Below are 25,056 nucleotides of genomic sequence, written 5' to 3' on the forward strand. Positions count from 1 at the left end.
TGAGGTAATCATGATTAGTATGACTGTTGGACATTTGGAGGTCAATGGAGTGACCTTCACTGACCTGCCAAATGGAAGTAAAACAACCGCTTGTCAAACATGTCTGCATTTGACTTATAGCAACAAGTCAAACAACGGAAGCAGACACACATCAGCTGCACTGATAAGTTACATGTCTCAGCCAGAATTAGCGCCAGTACCACTAGCTAGGCACCCCCTTCTGGGTGGTGACACTAGCCTACCCAAGTCAGTACTCCGCAACTACCTCCTGTACCACATATATGCGCTGGCGATGATGCTTTCCCCCCACACCAATCAAACAAAATCCAACACTCCAGCCAGCTACCCACAAGTGGATTGGTCCTAGCTACATCGGGAATCAAGAGGGAAGATGATCCAAACACTACTATAATCTCTTCTTTGCTAACCATCTCCCCCTAAGGCAGGGATGGGGAACCTCAGGCTCGGGGGCCGTATAAGACCCTCGGAATCATTTGGTGTGGCCCTCGGAGCTTTTTTCTGCTAGCCTCATCTGGCTAGCAGGGTGCCTAGAATGGCACCCTGCAGCCAGAATCTATGCAGCAGTGCTTCCTGGAGCGTTCTTAGGACGCTTCAGACGGTCACGCGGCTGCCCTAACAGCTCCCCAGAGCATCCTCAGGATGCTCCGAACATTGCTGTAATCACTGACGATTGTGGCCCGGCCCCGTGTGACATCACATGGAGGGAGCGTGGCCCATGAATAATGTTATGTATATCAAAATGGCCCTCGGCAGAAAAAAGGTTCCCCACCCCTGCCCTAAGGCATCCTATTGACTAACATACAGCTATGCTAAAAAAAAAAAGCTTATCCCACTCCTTTCCTTTAATCTAGACTATCATGTAACACAATCATCCGAACATTAAAACTACACTAATCATTTATTATCTTCAGGCCTTTCCAGTCTTCAGTCTCTTACATATTTGTACTTACATTGTTTATATTAAGAGAAGAGACATTTTGGTAGTGACCTGCTTCACTGTTTTTAGGAATAATATCATAATCTGTTTTGTCTTTATCCATTGCATGCCTACTCTTCTGTAATGTCTGGGAGACTCACATATATCATAAAGCTCTCCCAAAACCCATGAGAATAGACAGTGACGCATTTCGCACCCCTCACAGTTACCCCTGGCATCTCCCCCTCCAGGATCTACCAGAGGGGATTTCCACACAGCCGCTAACTATGCCTTATCCTTTACAGAGAATACAGCTGATATTAGGTTGGAGTTACCAGCATAGGAACATGTTAGATTAGAACACAATAACTAAAAATATAATCATGACTGGATGTAAGGTCTATCATCATAATACGCAGCTGAATTTGGTGGCAGATTTACTTTCATTGCCGATTACAGCCTAATTGTGCTGAGAACTGTTTCTTAATTGCAAAGCCTGGTCCAGCAGTGAAAGGGTCCCAGCCGTGCATTGTGGGCTGCTTGCCAGTAATATGGTTATGGCCCTCACTCTAGTGTCAATCTGGCCTTTTTCACTAGGCCTGAAACTCCTAAGCAAGCGGCCTACAGAGGCGCCCCTGTGCCTGTATGTGCTGGCGGATCTACGCTGCAAGCCCTGTGGAAGACTAAAGGGTTTAGAAAGTTCTCAGCCTGAGATAAATAAGCTGTCAATTCACAAGAAGTGAAATCAATCCTACGCTGTTGATTTTGGCATCTGCGCTTGTAAAAAGTCAGAGAGACATTTCTCTGGCGAGTATGAGCGCCGCATGTGTTAGCTGTTAGCTTTCAAACACCACTCCGTGCTGCTGATGGCATTTCCAAAAGGTAAACAGAAATGTCAAATTACGAGAAATAACCGATTAACCCAGCTGCATTTTTTTGGGAGTTATTTGAGCAGGCATTAGCATGGGTGTCATGTAATGCTCTGAAGACGTGGGAAAATGCAGACTCTTGCAGGAGCAAGAGTAACTCTCCATGTACAGATTCTGCAGCTGCTGGTGAGCTGCAACACCAGCATGCTCTGCCAGTCTCAGTGGTTTGAGTAACATACTGCATATATGGTATATGCAGCCTGCAAGTGTCCAGCAATCAGCAGACTACCACGCCAGCTTGTGCTGTACCCTCCTGTGATGTAATAATCACAAGGTGTCGGCAAACAGCACAACTTGTGTGTATATGGCATTGGGGAGTCTCTTTAGCTTTGGTAACCAGTCGGTAACTACCATATTGTGCCGATACCACCGTTGTATACTATGTCAGAGCTCCTCTGCGAGGACAATTTCCCTTTCACCAGCAACCGAACACTGCCAGTCTTCGTTAGTTCATACATGCCTAACGTATACCCATGTGCATAATGCTCTTACACCGCAAGGGATCCAGCGATCCCATGTTGCAAGTAAGCTATCACCATCCGATGATGAATCTTTGCCGCAAAAACCATGAATGTCCGTCCCCATAGATGTCAGTGAGGACAAAAAAACAATCAATAAACTCCAAAACCTGCACTAATCTTCATAAATGTCCCCAACATGGTTTGTGAAGATCTTGTTGAGTAAAATATGGTTATTACTTATATGTGATGCTTTGTACACAAGGGGCATTGTTCAGTAGGTTACTCTGAGGTGGAGGCAGCCATTTTGTGGCAATGTTATCTTGTCCATGTTCAATGTTGATTCATTAATAAGCGCATCGAATGTGTGTAAGTGATAAGGGATAAATATACTTTTGTTTCAGCTAAGAAAAGCTATTACATGCAAATATATATGTGATGTGTGTAGGATGACAATCATATGTGTAGTTTTAAAGGGCTCATGCAAAACTGGTAACCTGAAATAAAAGAAAATCAAATTATTCAATATAACCCATTTGGACTGCAAACCAAATAATATTTTTTTATTCACAAGTTTTACACTACAGTCCAAAGTCGATTTTTTTTTTACAAAACACTTTGCTGTCAGGGTATATATCCCCACAAGGATTCCGGTGGTCATAATCCCGGGCACCGACATCCCAACCGCCGGAAACCCGAAGGTACGTAGTGGGGTTGGGGGGAGGGTTAGGGGTTAGGCACATGGGGGAGAGTTAGGGTTAGGCAATAAGGGAAGGGTTAGGTATAGGGTGCAGGGAGGGAGGTTTAGGTACTAGGGGGGAGGTTAGGTTCAGGCAACAGGGAGGGAGGGGAGAAGGGTTAGGAGGATACCTATAACCCTGTCGGGATGCCAGTTTCGGGATTCTAACCGCCAGGATCCCGAGCGCCAGCATCCTGTACCTATCCCATACCAGAAAGGTTTTGAGTACTAAGCAAGGGGATCATTGCGTTATCTGCAGTGCCCCCTAGTGTCAGAGCTGCCAAGACACCACCATTATACCTGGTTTGAGTGGCACATTTTTAGAGCTGTGTTTGCCAACTATAATACTTAGTAAAGCAAATTGTTTGGAGATCCCATATCGCTTATTGTCATGGACTTAGAATTTTAGCTCCGACCTTGTAAAACCCAAATTCTGGAAGTATTATGAGCAGGCTCATCTTTATTGTCGACGATGTCCCAAGCATAGTGTGTACATATGCCCTAACATTTACAAACCAAGAAGTGAAAATAAAATAAGTAAAATGAATCAGCATAAGATAATAAATTGGTTCCCACTGAAACATTTGTGCCTTAGACATGTGCCTGGTTGGCACGTGTGGTGAATACAGCTCTGTTTACAAGGCAGGCTCATAGGCCGTTACCTGAAAAGAAGCAGAAATAAAACTTAGAATGTTACTGTTACATATGTTTAAACACCTTGCACTCTGAATTATATATTTTCATTTTTATGTTAAAATGCCATCTATTAAAGAGTGTAATAAACCATGTATTTGCAGATAAACAGCTGGTGCTATCACTGATATTCTCCACCATAAAAGCTGAGAACCTCGGTATCTCTGTCGCACTTAAATATTACAACAGCTGTGTTACCGGATGGCGTTTCGTCCATTTATTTAAAGAATGACATTTATATTTTTAAGCGTGCGCCCATTGCGATTTACATTTCACAACCGACTTACTGTCGGATAGATTGTTTGCCTGCCGTTTAATGTACAATATTTTATCCCTCCCTTATAAATTGTGTGTGTGTGTGTGTCCATTGTCACTGTGAATTCTGTGTACCTTCAGTGTGTGTACTGTGTGTTCATCTATCTGTGATTCATTCCGAGAGCTGTTTTAGCCTTCATAAAATATTCATGTTGGTTGTGCATGCTGCTATAATTGCCATCTCAAGCCCTGAATTATTTATGGGTTGCACTGTACTCTGAGTCTCATTTACTGATAGAGAAGATAACACCAAGCAAGAGGATTGTGAGCCTTATAATGCCTCTTACTTTGCATTAAGTAGCGGAATTATATTACTGGAGGTAGTCAGTGGCGGCCCCCTTATTCCCCTCCTCTCTTTATGATTTTTTGTATTTATAATATGCTAATTGCCGGGATGCTGTTAAGCGGTGTAACTCCTGTCGGGCTTTACAGGAATCAAGATGTGGCTGAAATGATTTAGTTGTTGATTCAGGAATCATTGTTATCTGAAGGGGGGGAAAAAAACACTGAAACGAAAACAGATTTAATCTGGAATAATTTATTACACGGGCCGAGCCTTGGACTAGTTCCCTGTAGATCAGGTTGTGTAGTGATTTTATTTGAAATCAAACTAATACCTTTAGGAAAGAGCTAAATACAGAAGGGTATTTTATTGGTACTTCCGGACTCGATTGTTGCGTCAAAAGTCCATTCGCACAGGCAAGAAAACACATGCATGCAATAATAGAAAGTGCTTTTTATATGTAAAGGATACTTCATTTTATTTTTACATCGCCTACAAAAATATCATTTTCCCATGAGTAATATCATTTAGTCTTCAAATCTCAGGGATTAGTGAAATACAAACGAACATATTAAAATGTACTTGTGGCTTACACTTTATCTCACAGCAAGATTACCACAGTCCCTGAGGTAATCTTGAAAAAAGGTGTGCACCCCCCCATTTGTGTGGAGCTACGTTTCCACACAGAGTAGAGGCAGCCATCTCGTGGGATGAACAAATATTCATGTGAATACAGCATATTCATTATGTTAGTAATCATTTACATCACTGAGGCACAAAGTGATAGGTTGCATTGACATTAATATTGGTTCTCCCCCCAAAATGGCTTCAAACTGTGGGCCTCATTTAGTAACGAGTTTTTTCACCAAAATGAGTGATAAATGTCACTGTGTATGATAATTGGTGTTCCAGCCAATCAGCTGCCAACTGTCATCTGTTAGAAACATGACAGTTGGGAGCTGATTGGCTGAGCACCATTTATCATACACAGTGACATTTATCACTCGTTTTGGTTATAAAACTTGTCCCCCATTTACTAACGAGTTTTATCACCAAAACGAGTGATAAATTTCACTGTGTATGATAAATGGTGCTCCAGCCAATTAGCTCCCAAGTATCATTTTTCTAACAGTTGAGAGCTGATTGGCTGGAGCACCATTATCATACACGGTGGAATTTATCACTCATTTTGGTGATAAAACTCGTTAGTAAATGAGGCCCTAAATGAGGCCCTGTGTGTAGACAAAGGATATACTTTAAAGCACACTTGCCAACTCTCCCTCATTGTCAGGGAGAATCCCTTAAATAACAGCAATCTCCCTGTCTCCCTGAAGAGTCTAGCAATCTCCCTGATTGCACCTTACCCCATTATGTAGCTGTTATCATAAATAAAATACAGAGCTATATACATTCAAATGGGATCATTAGTATTATTTCACTGTATAGGATATAAGGCACAATAATCCGTATGGCTACATGCATTTTATGAAAAGTATCTGTGTGTTTTCATGAATAAATTGATCTTACTGGCTGCTTTGGAACTCGATTGCATTTGGACATAAATCAATTTTATGACACACCCCTCAGATGTAGCAGTACACGCCCACTTTACCGCCACACTCATAGGTGTTGCTTTCACACTCTCCCTGAAATGCTTTTTCAAAAGTAGGAAAGTATGCTTTAAAGTCTGTTTATAAACTTGAGGCTAAAATCTGTACCATTGGCCTATATTCTGTTTTAACATAAGCTTTTTTTAACAGGACCACTGACTGTTGCCACTCTATGGGGCATATTTATTATACAGTATTCCTTATGTGAGCCACGATTAGTATAATTTTTTATGGCGGCAATAAGAAATTATTTATCGGGGCTATATATCAATATTTTCTTGTAGGGACACAGGGGTATATTTACTAAAGTGAGAGTTTTTAGAAGTGGAGATGTTGCCCATAACAACAAATCAGATTCTAGCAATTATCTTCTATAAGGTGCTAGATGCAATTAAGTAGAATCTGATTGGCTGCTATGGGCAACATCTCCACTTCTAAAAACCTGCACTTTAGTAAATATACCCCACCAGGTCCATTTTAAAATGTATAACATATCACCTACTTTATGGATATTCCAAGTTATATCAGAAATTCTCCTGATTCCGGTGTAAATGTACTCTCCATATAGAAAATGGCATTAAAATACCATGGCAAGCAACAAGCACTCTATGTTCTTTTATGGTAGTTTGATCTTTTGCCTCGATTTGTGACCTTGCCAGTGTGTGATTGCCAAATCATTTGTAATGAGCTCATAATATATAAATAACATATATACTTACATTTACATATGTTGGCATGCTTAATTATTATACTTATTTGTGCTGTTTTTAAGCCACATTTTCTATAAGCCATACCTATAGATAGATTGTATGAATGCGCTAGTAATTGTGCCAGTCTAATTGGTGTGAAATATTTTGGCCTCTCTACATTTAAAGGTGACGCGTCTCTCATAGACGTCCTTACTATCTCCCCCAGCTACTTCTCTCCCGTCCATTTGTATCCGGATAGAGTGGCACCCTGTAGACAAGCTCCCATTAATTTATTGGCGGTCTCACAAGTTATTAAAAGTGACGCGTGTGCAAACGGGGCCAGCGCGGGTGATTAGGTTTGGGGCTGCGAGCTGTTGACAAGTACAGGTTAATGAATGACGGGGAACGCATGCAGCCGTCTCTCCCCTCGTTACTCAGCATTAGCCGCATTAATAGCAGTAATTGGATAGATTCATCATTTCAAATGTTTTAATAAATGTTTGGACAGCACCTGATCGGCTCTGTCAGGCTCCCAGCGGCAGGAGATGTGACATGGCTGCCAAGTAACCATTAATACAAGAAGGAGACAGAGAGTCAGACAAAGTCTGACACTCCGAGCTGAGAATGAGACACTCTCATTGGAAGACTGGATTATTGCTCATTTTGATTTATTGCAAACATTATATTAGCACCAGTGGATTCAGTCCATATATTCTCGCACTGGAATTCATTATACATGTAGCTATGGTGGAAGGGTGAGAGTATTATTTCAGAGGTGTCAGATTTTTTTGAGGGTGTTATAATTTTAGGTTTATCACAATTTTTTATTTCTTTTTTGTATAGCGCTATAACTTTTTCAGTGCTGGTGAGGACTGCGGGAGGCTCAGTGGGTTGCATAATCTCATGTCCTCAATTCCTCTATGGTACATTGGAGAGCTAGGGTTTTTCTATCATGTCCCCTTTGTTATAATAAAATGATCTTTTATTGTGAAGGGACCACTACGTTTCTGCTGCTCCATATAAGGAATATACATAGTAGCAGAGTTACTAGACATGTAACATATATTGGAACAGCACACAGCAATACAACAACATATTAGGTAGGAGAAGGACAGGGCAGCTGAGACTTCAGGAGGGCTCAGGTGCTGGAGAACGTGGCCACTGCAGGGGCATGTCTGTACCCCCCTCATGTATACACACCTGTATGGTTAGTTACACTGCTCTGCACTCCTGGTCCCCCACAGAAGCCCGGGTAATCCGTATCCTCCTCGGCTCTCTTTGTGTCATTGAACCAGGACACAGAGCAAGGTTAGGGCGACTCACTGTTGCTTGTAGAGCAAGTGGTGGTGACTCGCAGCAGTTCAGCCCTCGATAAGCCTGTACACAATGTGAGGTTGGCATACATTATCAGAGTCACTGAAGAGAACTTGGGAAACTGAAGCCCAAGTGGCATGGATAGTGCTATAGGGAGATCAAGAGGAAAGAGGCCCTGCCTGTGAGAGCTTACATACTAAGGCCTGTTAATGTTTACATATATTTATATCATAATCCTTATTATGCGTACATTTATACTGTCAAATAAATGTATTCCTGTCCAATATGATAAATTGTATGAGGTTGAGGCACCACTGGAAATCTGTTGTATAGTGGATAACATTGGGCTTTGGTCAATATCCGGAGATCCACCTGTACCTCTTGCCCAGTCTTCTCCATCATAGGGAGTGTCCACACAAAACACAAGGTGAGAAAATCGCTGGGGACAGAGCAAAGCAAAAAGAGCTAGGGAACCGCCGGAAAAAGCTGCTGAGACAGTGGATCACTATTCTCCATTGATTCCCTGGCATCATGTGGAGAAGCTCAGTTACACTTACTCAATCATACGCAACCTAAATGTGCTCAACTCTGCAATGAACGTAGATGCTTATGCATGTTTCCAGAGCATGTACAGTTGAAAACACGCGAGATACTCTCTGCATACATGTGTACGTTCAGCTCTGCAGTGACCCCAAGATAAGCATCATATCTAAGAATATCTGCATCAGTCTTCATTTGGCCAAGGAACGTTAATCGTATTTATTCCACCTAGAAATCCTACTGTACTACAGGGCAGATTTAAGTCATATACTCTCAACCTATATACTCAGAGTATCGATTTAACAAATACAGTGCAAAACGGCCGTTGCACAGAATAGTAACACTGTATCATTACAACCTCGTCCCTCTCCGAAACTACTGCACATAATTTGCTCAAAATTGTGCAGCAACGTTGCTCCTCCCTAACCAGCAGAATTTGTCCTTGGCAGCGATTCAATTCATAGAATAGCCCCAGGATGGAACTCCCGGAGCTACTCAAATCAGCGCACTGTTAAGTCGGAGAATGACGGTTCTCATGCCTTAACCTGGGTGTTTAGTCGCTTGAACCAGCATTCTCCAACTAAAGTGCAGGCCGCAAGGCTGTTAGCTCCGCCTTAAGCCAGCAAGCAGCTGCGTGTCGCCGACACTTTAGTCAGATTTCTCCTTGCGTCCCCAGGAGGGTGCGAGAAGAAATCCTTTAGCCGTACCGAACATCACGCTGAATTGAATAGCTCTGGAAGCTCCCTCCCTGGCTGCTCAGCATCGCTTTGAATTGAATCGCAGCCCTTATTTGCTAATTCCAGCCTTTTAGACACTGGTATTGACATGACTGACCCTAATGATTCCTAATGAGTTATTTCCCTGCCAAGAGATGTAATATAATATTAATATATATGATTGTAAGTGGTCTGTCTGGAAAATACAGGCAGTAAAATGTTGGGGGTAGTGATAATAATTGGTGATAACTCAACCATTGAGTTGATTTGTTCTACTAAATAATAAAAGGATAAACAGTAGCCAGACCCACTAGCGTAACAATTTATAGGGATATGAATAATTTAATGGTGAGTTTACATGTGAAAGTGTTCCTTGCTCTCATAACCACTGATGCTCCTCCGTCACTCCCCCCGCAACCTTCGCTACCTCCCGCTGTCCTCTCTAGATGAGATGATCTTGTTAGCTTTGAAGAGCATTGAAGAGCTCTTCTGCTGTGGTCGAAGGCAAATATGCTTACAAAGCGAGACAGCCTGATTGCTATATAAATAGTATGGACAGGCATCCAAGCGGTCAGCACCAAGTACTCATACTTTAGGTTCATAGCTCTGATCTTGAATTTCAGCCACCCAGTTAAGGTTTTATTAAATGAGGATTTAAAGAGGTTAATGTAAGCTACAAATATAAGTGTAGGTCAATCTTCCAGAACAAACACCACAATGTGTAAATGACATGATGTAACAGCTGAACCTTTTGACACCATCCGCAGTACATGGCATAAGGAAAAGAACAAGTTGCTGAAAATGTGAGGATTATGTTGTCAGTTTTTGAAATCCTCATTATCATTCCAGAAGTATTTCATTGTTTGTCAGTTCATTTAGCAGTACAAGAAGTTTTTCTTTATTGTGCCCATTCTGACTCATGTTTGAATATTCAGGGCCTCATTTAGGGGTCTATTTATCATTATAACCCCTTTTTATGTATTTTTTGGCGATAAAAAAGAGTTACCATTGTTTCTCCACATTTATTAACATGCATACCATGGAGAAGTCAGGTGCTTGTCCTTCAGAGCCTCTAATTTTGTGTGTTTCCACCACCCCTATAACCTTGTATGGGGGACTGTTAAGTGTGATTTATTAAAAGTGAAACTTTTTGCATTTTGATATAAAAACATGACGCCATCCTCGTAGATGCAAAGTCTTCAGCTGAGGCCCCTCCCCCTGTTTGTGTATGTCTTCCTTCCATCAGCCAATTATATAGATTGCCACATTGATAAAGCAGATGAAAGATAAATAGACCCCCGGCCTAAGGCATTAATGCATTTTGAGCTCTGAGCATATGTTTGCAGGTCGAACGTATCTCAAAACAAATCCAACTAACAAGTGTGCACCAATCCGCCCAACTCCTCCTAACACAAAGTGCAAATTTACCACCGACGGAAGCACCAGTGTGGGCTAGCATACCTCTCCGCTGTCCCTCTCTTGACCCTCTTATCTTCAAATTGTCCCTCTGTTGACTTTATTAATAAAAAAATGTTGTGACACGCCTACGTTTGAGTCGCCTCCCCCTGTTGCCACTCACAAATGGTCCTTGCCTGTCAATCACTTTGTGGATAATTCTCACTGCATGCGACAATGGTAATGAAACTTGACGCATGCACAGCGCAACTCAGACGCATGCGTAGATTACGATAATCGCTGAACTGCAAAAACATCAGCATTAAGCCCATCTCTAAATCAGGTCCTGAGACAGCACCAACCACAGACATAAGGCTGGTTTTGCCTTTAATATGATTGCCACTTTAAAAAATATGGAAAGTGATTGCCGCTTTAAAAAATAGGGGAAGACTCGCAGGAGTTCCCGCAGCAGCACCAGATCGCACCCTATTACATAAGCCCCCATATCTGAATATACAGCTGGATCATGCTGAGTTCTCCATCTATGTGTATAGATTTTTATGTTTTAGCTGCATATAGTGAGTTTTATCTTCTGTATATGAAAGACTGGCAGATTATATGCACATGTTTCCAACATAACCAAAATTGCATCTGTCTAAAGATCTGTAATGTGCTCATTCGAAATAATGGAGGGAATCGACCTGTTAAGATATATCTATATATGAGATGTATGAAATGGGCTTATAAATAGAAAGCCCCTTTAATCCTGGGTGATTGTGCAGAAATATCGCTAACAACAGCCTCTGGAGCGCATCGCTAACCGGCCGTCACCCACTCCTGTGTTGTGAAAATCGGCTAAAGGCAGACAAGGCAATTAGGCAGCAGCGCATGATTGAATATTACAGCTTTCAGCAAGTAAATGAAGATAAGTTCTGTTAATTATGTGGCTTCTTCCCTGTGCTAATGTGATAATAAAGTACTGAGCCTGTCACATTTCTAGCAAGGCAGTGACCCCTCACTCTGCATGAGCAGCGAGAGAAGAGGCAGATACACTGACTGTATGAGCATTAGTGGAGTAGTAGTTACCCCAGCAGTGACAGGGGTGAGGAGAGAGGGCACTGTATCTCTGTTCTATACTACGTTCCGCTATCATCTCACACTCTCCTCAATTCTGACATATCAATCACGACTTATACAAATATTATACAAACATTCATTGAAAAAAATTACTGTAGAGGCTCTTGAGTGACAGCACAATCATTTGATCTTACAATCAGTTACAGTGCCTTTTATTTAAGGTTTATATATATATATATATATATATATATATAAATTTTTATGTCATCATTTTGTTTCCCATGTACTTATATGTCCAGTCAGAGGTGCTCATTGTCTGTGTGTTTTCTATGCATTGGACAGCATTATATTACCCTCATGTAGCTTTGTATTAATATAAGTCACCTGAAGCTGGAACTGTAACATCCGTTTAATGAAACCTTTATGACATCATCCCTAAGCGGCTATATGTGGCAGGTTCGGGTTCCGGACAGAGAAGTTTGGTGAGGTTGTGGGGAGGAAGAGAGACATTGCTGTTTTCTGCCAACCATCTTCACCTCACTCTGGGATACGCTGAGTATCTGGTGTCTGTGTAATTTACATGCTGGGTTGTGAAGGAGAGAGTGCTGACAGTGTGTCAGCCAGGTGGGTGGTGGTGTGATGTCCTCCCGAGTCCCCACTTATTTGGCTGAAGCATTTGCCAGTATTTCTCAGGTTCTAGGCAGAGATGATAATACTTGTCTTTCAGAACCTTGTAATTGCTACCGGGTTTGGAATGATGCACGCCTGCTCTTAAAAACCCAGTAAGGCTACTGTAATGCGCATCAAATACACACTAAAATCAGCTCTTAGTAAATAAATTATTTGTATATTATATCTAGAATTTCCAAATACGGAACTGTCAGGTGCTGTAAAGCTTTGTGATCTTGGATGTTTAGGGCTTTTTCACAGGCGTTCTATAAAAATAATGGTGGACAAATCCTATACTTTTACGTCACTGTCATAGAGTGTTAGCAGTTTACTCATGAATGTTTCTGAAAGCTTCCATACCTCATACAGTACTATTTACTTTTTGAGCGCTCTCATGGATCTCCATGGAATTTTTCTGATTATGAACGCGGCAGGTAACGTCCATCGCTTGTCAGGACTCGGGTGTGCGTGTGTGTAAATCAATTTCTTTACATTATTTTTTTCACTATCAGCGGCAAAACGCATTTAATAGACTATAAGAATGAATGTTATCTGCTTAGAATTATCAGCTGTGTGTATGAAACATTTAAAGTAACAAACAGGAGAAACTAACTTTTTTTAACACGTTATGTAGATATCATTATTGTGTGCATATGAAAAATAAATATAAATGCACCTTGAAATGTATTTAATTAAACTTGCACAGAGTTAATTACAATACCTGTGCCCAAAAAGTTGGGGTGTAGTATGTACTGATTGCTGGCGGTTCAAATCCCGACAGCGGAAGCCCGGCAGGGGTGAAGATCCTGATAGCTAAAAAGGTAAGTATAACTAACCCTATTCTCCCCCCTAACCCTCCTATAGGGATCCCTAACCCCCCCTCTAATTGCCTAAACCTAAGTCTCCCGGGGGGGTGCCTAACCCTAACCCCCCCGTCTCCTAGCCTAAACCTAACCCTCCTGGGGGGGTGCCTAATCCTAAGTCCCCCCGGGAGTCCTAAAACCTAAACAGCAGCTGTCCGCGCCCTGCGCCTGGCTTACCTTCATTCGGTATTCCGGACGTCAGCTCCTGGCGCAGGTCTAATGACAGGCATCGGGTTTTCGACACCTATCATCAGTACCTTGGCGGGATTTGACAGTCGGGAAGCCGGCGGTCGGCATTGCGACCGTCGACTTCCTGAATGCATCCCATCAGCTAACCAGGCTGCTGCTATCACTGTAGAAAAAACTCATGCCATCCAGTCATTTGCTGAACTACACTGTGCGTTTATAACAATTATATATTAATTTATTTAATAAATTAAGAAGTTTAACAACATGTTACATAGCACATCAAAAGATTTTCCCCGCTAACAGTTTTAAATATGTCATAGAACTCCAGTACACAATAAAAAATAGAAATAGAAACAGCATAATAAATATATATATATATATATATATATATATAATTATATAAAGAAAAGATATAACTAAAAAATGAGCAATAGGCATTGTAAGAGAAGTATAAATTCAGTAACGGTTTCTAAGTATTATATCTTAGTAGAGAAGTGGTCCAGGGACCATTGGCTTTTGACTCAATTCACTAATAAACAAATAGAAAAAGGAAATTTTTATAAAGAATTGAAAGGAAAACATTTACACCCATGCAACCCCCAAAACAGGGTCTCAAGGAGTCTTGGGTAGCCATCAAGTCCACGCTGCCTGTTACTGTAAACATGACGACATAAAGATTGATAGTTTAATTTTTCAAGCAAAATGTTAAAATGTAATGTTTAGATATTGGATAATGTTATTAATGAATTGCCAATAGATTTGTTATTTGGTTATGTTGTGTGTAGTAACAAGTGTAGCTGCATTTAACAGAAGAAAAGGCATCTGGCATCAGTAAAAAAACTTTAGACCAATGTGGTGTCACCAAATCTTTTGTATTTGAGTAGACTGGTCCATAATCTACAGTGATTTTTGATTTTTTTTATTTATGTTTTTTTTTGTTGGCATAACAGATTGATAGGAGTGGCTAGGCTCCAACCACAGTGCTCTCTGAGTCTATGCACTGAACTCTCTAAAGTTTTTTAAATATGATTAACTTTTCTGAATGTTTTTTATTTTTTTAAACTGGCTTCTTGTTATGTCATTATGAATAGATTGCCCTAAGATGACCTTAGGGTGTAATAGGGCCGATACATCTTTGATGGATTGCTCCAATTCCCCATTTCTGCTGGGGTCAGGAAATTTAGGATATCCAATATGTTGGAAATTCTTGATTCACTGATCACGACTAAAAAATGATCATGGTCGGTGAACCTGGGATCTTTAACATGCTGTTTTTTCCCAATCCGCCAACGGATCCGTGATCATCGTTGGCCACCGATCAGTGTAATGGTGGAATCGGGGCCATAGATGTATAGCCAGCAAAATTTAGGGATCTGTAAATATAATAATGTCAGATGTGGTGGCCCTAATACCCACACGTTATGGCATGTGCCATCCACATCCATGTGTTGTTGGGGATTTATGTACTTGTGACCAACATAAGCTTGAAGCTAAATAGTTGTATACCATTTTATTGGTGTTTGAGTAGGGCAGGTGTTTGTCCCCTTTTTCATATATGAAAGGCAATTTATAATCAAAACTGGGTTGTAAGTAGTTGTAATTATATTTACATAGTAACTTTTTTTTATCATCTATAGATACATTTAAAAAAAAATAGTTTCAAATGTGTGTTGCCTTTCGCTGTACTGTAAAAACAAGGTTGTGTATAATATTAATCACAAATGAAACATAATTAATGTAATGACCACCCCTTACTTATACTAGTCCCATTACTATTACCTTAATTAAAGTGGGTTCAGGTAAGAGGGGGTGTTTCAGTGGAGCGGATACCACCTATCCCATAATTCCTATACTGTAGATAGGAAATAGGGTCAATTTAAGGAGGGGTTGTCCAAATTTTAACAACCCATTGGAGCAAGTGAGATAGGACTAGTGTGCAAGAGTCTTGTTGAGGTAAAATGGCCCTACTCACACAATGATTCTAAATTACTATTGCTTTACAAATGAATAAATTGTTTAACCATGTTATATTTGCTGTTATGTCTTCTAGCCACAGATCCTTCTGACAAATGTTTATATAACCCTCTCTCTTTTTTCCTTTTGCAGATTCTTTCTGAAATTCTTTCTTAAGTGTAACCAAAATTGTCTGAAGAATGCCGGGAACCCTCGGGACATGCGTAGATTTCAGGTAACTCAAAAATATTATTAATCTGAACAATAACTGATCAATATCCTCACTTATAGGTTGTTTTAAGTTTCTTTTTCATATCTACTGAGAGCATAATAAAGTATAATAAAAAAAGAAGACAATTTTAAATACAGTACATTTAGATGCTCAAGCAATAAATACAGTATGCGTATACAGTATAGATACATACAATAAATATAGTAGATATATATACTATAATACAGAATAATTCAGTAAAAGTTAACTATCTTACCAGGGATCTAATACAACTGGCCAAACATGGCTGTGACATTACAAAAATGTTAATTTATTATTATTTTGTATGTTAGATGACCATAATGCGACTATATGTTTGGTCATCAGATGTCACAGGCCACAGAGTAAGCCAGCAGAGGCCAATGCTCTTCTGTAAGACGTGCGAGATGTTGCCAGACCCCACGCACTTCTGGGCCATGTATTTGCCCACCCTTGCAATGATGGTAGTCTACCACGGCTTACATATTATATCGATGTTGAGCAGATCTTATGAAGTCCACCCACATGACCTCTAAACACCATTTGGTGATGCATGTGCTATAATTGCTTCCATGTCTTTTACATTATAAGCATTAAGCTCCTGTAGAGCCCAGTTATTGTCTTCAGGTATGTGCATAGTCAGATAGTGAACTTCATCCACCCACATTTTTCACCAGTCCCAGTCGGCATTTCAAAGATCCCAAATCACATGATTGGGACTAAGACAACACAATTCAGGATTTCCAACAGTTAGGCTTTTTTACTGAATTATCACCATCAGTTCTCCGAATGTAAAATTTGTGAACCATTTTTTTCTTTTGGAACATTGTGTTGCATTCAAGAGAAAATTGCTCTTTTAAATGTCATTTAAATCATTAGATGGCTTGCATGTGGGTGTCATCTATAAATTACACTGTTGGCTGTTCTGTGTTCCTAATTCTCCCAGCACTGATGGGATACACCCTGGATCATGGAGCCCTATTACTGATCCCCACGGTACAGTGTGGAGGCAGATGGAGAATATAATACATGGTGTAAGACGTAGTCTTAGGCGAGGTTGGGTGTTGCTTCTTCAATCTGAAAATAAGCTTGTAAGCCACAAATATGTACTTGTGTATGTCAGCCAGCATTTCCAATGTCTTTAATCATTTCAGCTGTTTGGAGCCCGAGCAACAGTTTACAATTGTTACTGTTATTTTACTTATCCTCTTGAGCCATCTCTAGCACAGTAGAGGATGGTCCTTATTATCATGGTAGAGCTACTGTATCTAAAGCTTCTCCATGAAATCTATTTATGTATCTGTACTCAGTTGGACACAGTTTGCGATCAGACAGCAGGCATTAAATGTGTCGAAAAAAAGCGTAAAATACATCAAGTTTACACAAGACGAAAATAGTAGTATATGCGCCAGGTTTACACCTGGAGAAAACTGTAGTATATGTGCCAAGTTTACACCTGGAGAAAATTGTAGTATATGTGCCAGATTTACACCTGGAGAAAACTGTAGTATATGCGCCAGATTTACACCTGGAGTAAACAGTAGTATATGCGCCAGATTTACACCTGGAGTAAACAGTATATGCACCAGATTTACACCTGGAGTAAACAGTAGTATATGCGTCAAATTTACACCTGGAGAATACAGTAGTATATGCGCCAGATTAACACAAGGAAAAACAGAAACACTACGCTAGCTACGGCCCTGGGCTGTATGCAGCACTTTATGGTACCCCAGGAATCACAGATTTTTGTTTGCAGCCCTATAGGGCTTAGTACAAAAATGTGTGAATCTGGGGTGAGAGCATCCCGCAAGGGGGGCGACTTGCAGTGCCGTTGCTGGCGTTTCTTTGCTGTTGCAGCGGCAACTCACCCCTTTCCTAATTGGATTGAGCCCTAACAATTACAATAAATTGATCTTCAGATGCAGATAACAAGTGTTTGAAATAAGAATATTTGTGTCTTCCTAAGCGCTATACAATTACATTACTAATGAGAATCACACAGACACCGAACAAAAGGTCGAGGTATTCTTCTTGTACAGTAAGTGCTTTGTGTTTTGCACCGTACAGTCTCATCTCGCTGCCTACTCTCGTCCTAAATGTGGAGGAAAAATGGTTATCGATTGGCCTTTAAAACAAACTATACATTTATTATTATTATTATTGGGTTTGTCCCACTTTGAACATTGCCATAATTGTACACTTTGAACATAGCCGTAACAGTACACTTGCATATTCAGTTACTTAAGAAAATTCAGTTGATGCAGTTAATTAAATAGCAAACTACAATACAATAGGTAATATTTTATTTAATTGGAGATCAAAGCTGGTGCTGGGAGACTGAATGGGCATGACCTCATCTACAGTCCATTTAAAACCCATTTTACCTTCTCCTGGCATGTGGATTGCTTGTCATTTGGTTTAATTTGAAAGCCTAAGCATTTTTTACATGTAATAGGTGTACAGAGTGAAAAATAAATGTTCCAGAGAGGTGGAGGGCCACTTAGTACTACCAACATTACACCATTAAAGGGAAGCGCTCATCAGAACTCAACCAGTTCTTAAATGAAAATGTGTATTAGTTGTAGTGTATTTAGACATTAATTATTGCTCTATACATAGGCTACATAGTCACTTTATGGGATTAGACTCTTGTCTTACTTATTCTTATTTGTTTCACTCAACAGTTCCTGGTCTGTAAAGGCAGAAAATAGGGACTGTCTTGCTTTTTAACGGAGAGTCCTTATTTCTTGCAAGCATAAAGGGCGTGATCTATCAGATTAAGGTAATAGCCTAGAGGAAATGGGGGCATAACATGGGCAGATGGTATTGTAGTCAATGCTGTCCTGATTTTTTTAAATTAAGAAATGTTGGGATGTGTCTATAAGGTTTTTATAGCGCCAGTGGTATGTGATGTACCTAAAATTATAAAAAGTTAAATGATACAATTAAATCATAGCCTATCCCCCCACACAAACGGGGTGTCAGCTCAACCTAATCGGTATAAATCGTGGTCAGTGACTTCTAAAGTAATGTGAGAACAGTGTGATTAAGTCAGAGCGCCTTAAAGTGCTTTGTGGTGCAGAGAATGTGCAAAAATACGCTAATTAAATAAATAAAATGAGAACTATGTCTAGCAAATAGATCTAGACCATAAATAAGTAAATATAAAAGTACAAATTTAATAAAGACAGCCAACATAAAAAACATGACTGGAAGGACATGAATGACACTTTTAAAAAAATTATGAATGCAATAAAAATAATAAATAAAAAATGAAGATAAATACAGAGCTTTGTAAAAATAAAGAGCTTATCTTATTTCATATATAAGGAGGATAAAGTCAGGTAGGGTGCAGGCGACCAACGCGTTTCGTCAACAGCGGACTTCTTCAAAGGGAAGAAATGTTGGGAGTTATATAATTTGTCTCACAACACGTTGAGAATGCTAAAAGTTCTATTGGGTTAATTTTTGTTTTATTTTTATTTACTTTGTTGACCAGAAGATCTGGAAAGCTATTTCCTCCTTTAGAACGACGGGTCGCCTACGACACCAGGGTTCTGAAGAGGGTATGTACCAAGCCCCTTTTTGATAAAATAATGCGGAAACTGCACTTTCCGCATTATTTTAAGTATCCCGGCTATGTAGCAATAGACTAATGTAGGAGCTGTCACAGAAACCTCCTGCAAAAGGTTATCTAGGGCTTCAGACCACAGTCCCTATTATACTCTGTGGGGGTTGTGGTGTGGCCCCCATACATCTAGCTCCAAAATGTGTCGCTTTTCGGAGCTTGGCGCATAGGTTAACGCCATATTCAGATGGTGTTAACTGCTTTGATCTTTCAATCCCTCTCCCGCAGCCTCCATCCTAGTTTTTCGATGAACGACACTGCAGCGCATAACGACTCCTCATTTGTGCCAGCTTGAATTTTGCAGGGACAGCGTGTTCTTCAACCTTACATTTTGCATACATAGGAGGGTTAATTATGTTAATAAACACCTCAATACAAAATTGTTGCACTACCACAGTGAATAATACGTAGCTCCTGAGTGAGAAGATTGTAGGCATCTCCAGTCCATTTGTGATCAGTAGAAGTCTAATGGTGGATGGGGCCTCCATCCTAGTGGGTGCAGCTAGGACAAGTGGCTCTCTGCTAAAAGAGCCATAAAAACATCAATAATCCCCTATCTGTGCTGTCATAGTTGAAGAATTAGAGATCTCATGATTTTACAGTTCACTTGTATTACGCCTTTATAGTTGCCCATTCATAGATTGCGGTTATGCTAATGATGTAACAGAAACCCATAGCCCTTTCAGAATTGCTTACAAGGTCCTGGACCTTAAATGAGAAGTACAATGTTTATATTATCTTGAGGCTTTGAAACCTGGTGCATTGTTAATTGTTCATTACCCGGTTGCACTTTCCCAGCAGTACAGAAGCATTAGATGAAGGCCTTCGGGTAGCGGCACTCTTATTAGTCTGAGGTTGTCAGTATGAAAAGGTGATCTGTCTATTTCAAAACATGATTAATGTTATTCTGTATCAGAAGCATGCTCTAGCTTTTAATCTAGATTACAATCACGGCGGCGGTGTACCTGTATAATTACAAGTAGATGGCTATTGTTATCAGATGCAAGTCACCCTGCTGGCACGCTCCAGTCAGGAGCCATGTCTCAGAGGATGCCGGGCTGCCAGTGTTCTCTGCGGGCAGAGATCTGTGTGTAGGTGAGTGGCAGCGACATGCAGGAGGCTGCTGATCTCTGGACCTGTAACGACATTCTGTCAGGAGTGCCATCTTCACAGCAGTGCCGTCCTGCAACGTGTAAACAGAGATTGCTTAATTACGCAGGTCATGTCAATTAGAGTGACCTTTGCATTTTCCTGGAATTAATCACGTTCTCCCATGCTCAGGAAGTAATCTGAGCTCCATTAAGTCAGCAGTCCCAGATAATTCCATAATAAATGATTTAGTAGGTTAGAACAAATACAAACAGCGGCACAACTCATTCGCTGTCTTCTTCATTTCCATGCCAAGGAAGGAGCGCAGTCTGTATCTGATCATAAGACTAATGTCCTGCTTGTTACAAGGAGTTATCCACGAGTGGTCTTAACATAATGTGAGATCATATCATTTCATGTCAGGATAAAATATGGGACGGATTCATCAGTGCCTGCACAACGGCATAATTGCTGCATATACTTTATAGCTGCTGCTTTCGGTGTGGTCTGCATACTATAATGATGATGGAAATATATAGTATATATTGTGAGGCCTGTTGTTAGCTAGCTTATTATTTACGTAGGCAAACAAGGTGGGATGCAATAGGGAAGCCGGTTGACATTATACCAACAGCCTGCTTCCCGACTGTCATATCCTGGCGAGGGTGAAATGCCCGGCGTCTAGATATAGACGCTGCTCATTTCACCGACGCGGAGAGACTGGCGCCCGGCATCCCGATCGAAGGGATGCCGGGCGCCGCGAGCGGACAGTCGCGGGGGGGGTTAGGTTTAGCACACCCAGGGGGGACTTAGGGCTAGGCACCCCCCCGGGAGGGTTAGGGATAGGCTAGGGGGAGGGAGGGTTAGGCTAGGGGGGAGGGTTAGGCACCCCCCGGGGGGGGACTTAGGGTTAGGCAGCGGGGAAGAGGGGGTTAGGGGTAGGCACTTACAGGGGGGATTAGGGTTAGGCACTTGGGGGGGAGGTTAGTGTTAGGCACCCCTAAGGAGGGTTAGGGATAGGGGGGTTAGGTTAGGTTAGCCATTACTTACCTTACGACGATCGGGATTTCCAGCGCTGTCACGCTGCCGCTGTCGGGATCTGTTCCATGCGGCCGCCGGTATTTCATACCGATTCCAACAAGGATGTGTCCAGGGCTGCGCAGCAGGTACAGCACAAATTGAGAGAAGCTGCCAGCAGACATGACCTCTCAACGTTGGCGTTACAGTCAGTGCTTTTGTAGATTGTAAGCTCCTAGGAGCAGGGTCCTCCTCCTCACTGTCTCACAGCCTTCTTCTCTAGCATTTCGAGGACAGCCTTCACCTTCCCTGCTGTATTGTGTATGGAGAATTGTGTGCTAATTGTTACTTGTTCTTTGTTTATAATTTGGTTACTGTATTGTAATGTTCTGTGTACCCTGTACTGTATATACGGCGCTGCGGACCACTTGTGGTGCCCTATAAATAAAATGTAATAATAATAGGCATTGCCACAATGCCTACAAAAAGCACTGATTGTAGCGCAGTGTAATTGTAATGTACACAGCAGCTCTGAGCAGCTGCATATGGCAGGGTCAGTATCTTGATGTAAAGCTGGGTACACACCAATTAGTCTGCCCGATGTGTCCTGGGCTTGACAGCTCAAATGGGCAGGTATTTAAATCATCTCGCCCAGTTGAGCTGTCAGTCATCGCCAGGTCCCGCAGCATGTGTATGGACGATCGGCGGGTCGCCCGTACACACCAGCAGATGACCGATATATCTTTTAGATGACAGATATATCTATCAGTGTGTATCCAGCTTAAGGCTATGGAGGATGCCACACACTGAAAATTAGACATACAGGAGGTAGTAGGGCTCAATGTAGGGATGGCCGTTTCTGGGAAACAGACTCGGGTAGGTTGTGGTATCAAACGCACATATGAAATAAAATTCATGCTTCCAACTCTTTTTTTCTTGTAATGAAATGCAAGATACACTGGACATCCTAGGGTTTGAACATTTGCCATGAAAAAATAATAATAAATAAAAATATATTATACAATGTGCTTTGTAGAACACTCATAAGAGGGTGAATTGCACACAATAATGCTTGCCTTAATGTAGTATAAATTGCAGTTTTATTGTTTTGTGGAAAAAGACAACGTCTAGTAAATGCTGTTTATATATAATCACCTGTAGTTCCCAGGTGCATTACCTGTTATTGGTCCTGTCTATTGTTCCCTCCTCCTGTGCTCTGATGCCTGCTGCCTGGGCCAATTTATCAAGCTCTGAAACATGGCGTTAGCCATTCTAACCCTATCGGGAGAGCATCGTCAGGCAGTGGTATTCTAATTCTTCCCCAGCAGCCTCCATACTCCTCCTCTCTTTCTTATCGCACAGCCAGACATAGTGGGCATGCTTATGCCTTGCCGTGCGTTCGCCTGCCATGCCGTCACTTTGCCGAATTTGCATACGCTGGGAACGAGCGTTCTCATCATGTGACTGGGTCTGAATCGAGCCCACAGTTTTGATGGCCGAGCGAGCACAAGGTATTTTTCTGGGAGGGGGGTATCACAGCCACCAATTATAAATAGGCCCCTATGGGCGATATTCAGCATTTTTATTGGTTAGAGGGCTGCCCACATGGACCCTACAGAAAATTTGCCCGTCACTTCTGAAGACCCTGTAAGATTCTTATAATAAATCTTGGCCACAAAGCATTAGCTGATCCTAATGTTACGTAACTTTCAGAATTCTGCTAACGTTCTGTGGGGGATTCCCGAACAGCCAAGCCGTTTTATCTCAAAACAACAGGCTGGCATTAGAGCAAATAATTATAAATACTGACACACAGCAACATGCTTTCTCGCTGCACGTTTAACCATCTGCCTGCTTGGCCACGTTTCGCCAGCTTTAATCTGTTTTGCCATGGTGGTGTTGCACGCTGTCGCACATATTTTAAAATCTCAGTGTAGGGAATAGGAATAAAAGACAGCGGCTCATGTTTTTGTATTTGTTTATTAGATGGGAACATTTTTTAATGTAGTTTAAATAAATAATAGTGATGTACGTGTTTATTTATTTATTACCAGTTATTTATATAGCACACATATTACGCAGCGCTTTACAGAGAATATTTGTCCATTCACATCAGTCCTGCCCCAGTGGGAATCTATATTCCCTACCACGTGCTCACATACACACTAGGGTTAATTTTTGTTGGGACAAAATTACCCTACCAGTATATTTTTGGAGAGTGGGAGGAAACCGGAGTACCCGGAGGAAACTCACGCAAGCACAGGGAGAATATACAAACTCCACACAGTTATGGCCGTAGTGGGAATCGAACCCACAACCTCAGTGCTGTGAGGCAGTAGTGCTAACCATTACACTATCTGTGCTGCCCGCCGTCTTTGTATATATGTTGTTTTCTTTTTTTCTTAATATTTTTCCGATACTGTTGATGATGCAGAGCATACGAGATGGCAGCGGCTGCATTTATACTGCTGGTCTGTCTAAGGGAATCTTTGCAACGTGCAAACGAGTCCTGCGAGAGTGATGAGTGCAGGGTCTCTGATTGACAGATCTCTGAGTGAGGTGCTGAACTTTCTCTCTAAGCATTCTGGGATTGTGGTAAGAACGCCTGTTATTGTCGCAGCCTGAAGCCTGAATGATGTCATAGGAATCTGCTCTGTGCACTCTGGGAAATGTGCTAGGGCATTTTAAATATTCCCCTGCAACAAATATCAAATGAACAATGATTATTCTGCCTATACAGAGTAATATAAAGAGGGATTGTACTATACAACTGATCAATACTGAAAAATAAGGAAATTTTCAGGGGCCAATATATAAATTGTGTATGTGAATTCGGAAAAGTTGACAAATAATCTTGTTTTTGTGAAAACCCACTAGTTGTCTTGAAAGTTATCTGCACGTCTTCTAAAGCTGGGTACACACTGACAGATACATTGGCCGATCAATTGATCGGCCAATGCATCTGCTGCCCGTCGGTCAGTGTGTACCCGCGATATGTCGGTGAACGCTGGCGTTCATGACATATTGCGTTGGCTGTGCTGCACAGCCGATGGACAGATATATCTGCAGACATCTGTCCATCGGTAGGTGTGTACTGGCGGTCGGTAGACCGCCCGCACACACAGCGGCAACCGCTAGGAGGGGGGCGGGACACCCACGCCGGGACACACCCCCTGGTTGCGGGGACCTGCGGGCAGACACAGATGATGGTTGTTCAGTGTGTACGAACAACCATCATCTGCAGATATATCTGTATAGTGTGTACCCACCATACCTGTCCCGATTTAAGCAATCGCCATGTTTGTGCTGTTTCTCGAAAGTTTGGAAGGAAGGCCGCCAAGATATTGGTAGGGCCCGAGTACTAGGGGATTGTGGCCATGGGGATAGGGGCCCTCTGCAGAAGCTGTGCTAAGGGAGTATGGTCACGCCATCTTGGGGGAGTGGTTATGCCTCCCTAACACTCTCAGGCCCTCACAGTAGTTACTTATGAATGTTCATGATGCGGGATGGCTCTGGTCCATGTAACAATTCTAGCGTATTCATAGGGTAGGGGTGCAGTGTTGTAGGCAGGTTAAAGTTTCAGAAGATGCTGGGTATAGCCCTGGAATTATGACACCTTCCCTTTATAGTGTCACCACACTCCTTCTATAAGTGCCACTGCGCTAAATCTGACTGATTACCGTGATATATACATCTGTAC

At 41.5% G+C, this 25,056-nt stretch overlaps 1 protein-coding gene across 3 annotated transcripts in view; it reads left to right on the forward strand.

Annotated features, from left to right (window-relative positions):
• Nucleotides 1–25,056, forward strand: part of EBF1 (EBF transcription factor 1) — a 363,744-nt gene that overhangs the window by 240,375 nt on the left and 98,313 nt on the right. For all 3 annotated transcript variants that reach the window (XM_088478940.1, XM_088478942.1, XM_088478941.1), the window contains exon 7: nt 15,523–15,604. In XM_088478940.1, the coding sequence (XP_088335066.1) occupies nt 15,523–15,604 (82 nt within the window). The remainder of the gene's footprint in view (nt 1–15,522; nt 15,605–25,056) is intronic.

Source organism: Taudactylus pleione, unplaced genomic scaffold (assembly GCF_031769625.1).
Source record: "Taudactylus pleione unplaced genomic scaffold, aTauple2 ptg000225l, whole genome shotgun sequence".
In the NCBI taxonomy this organism is placed as follows: Eukaryota; Metazoa; Chordata; class Amphibia; order Anura; family Myobatrachidae; genus Taudactylus; species Taudactylus pleione.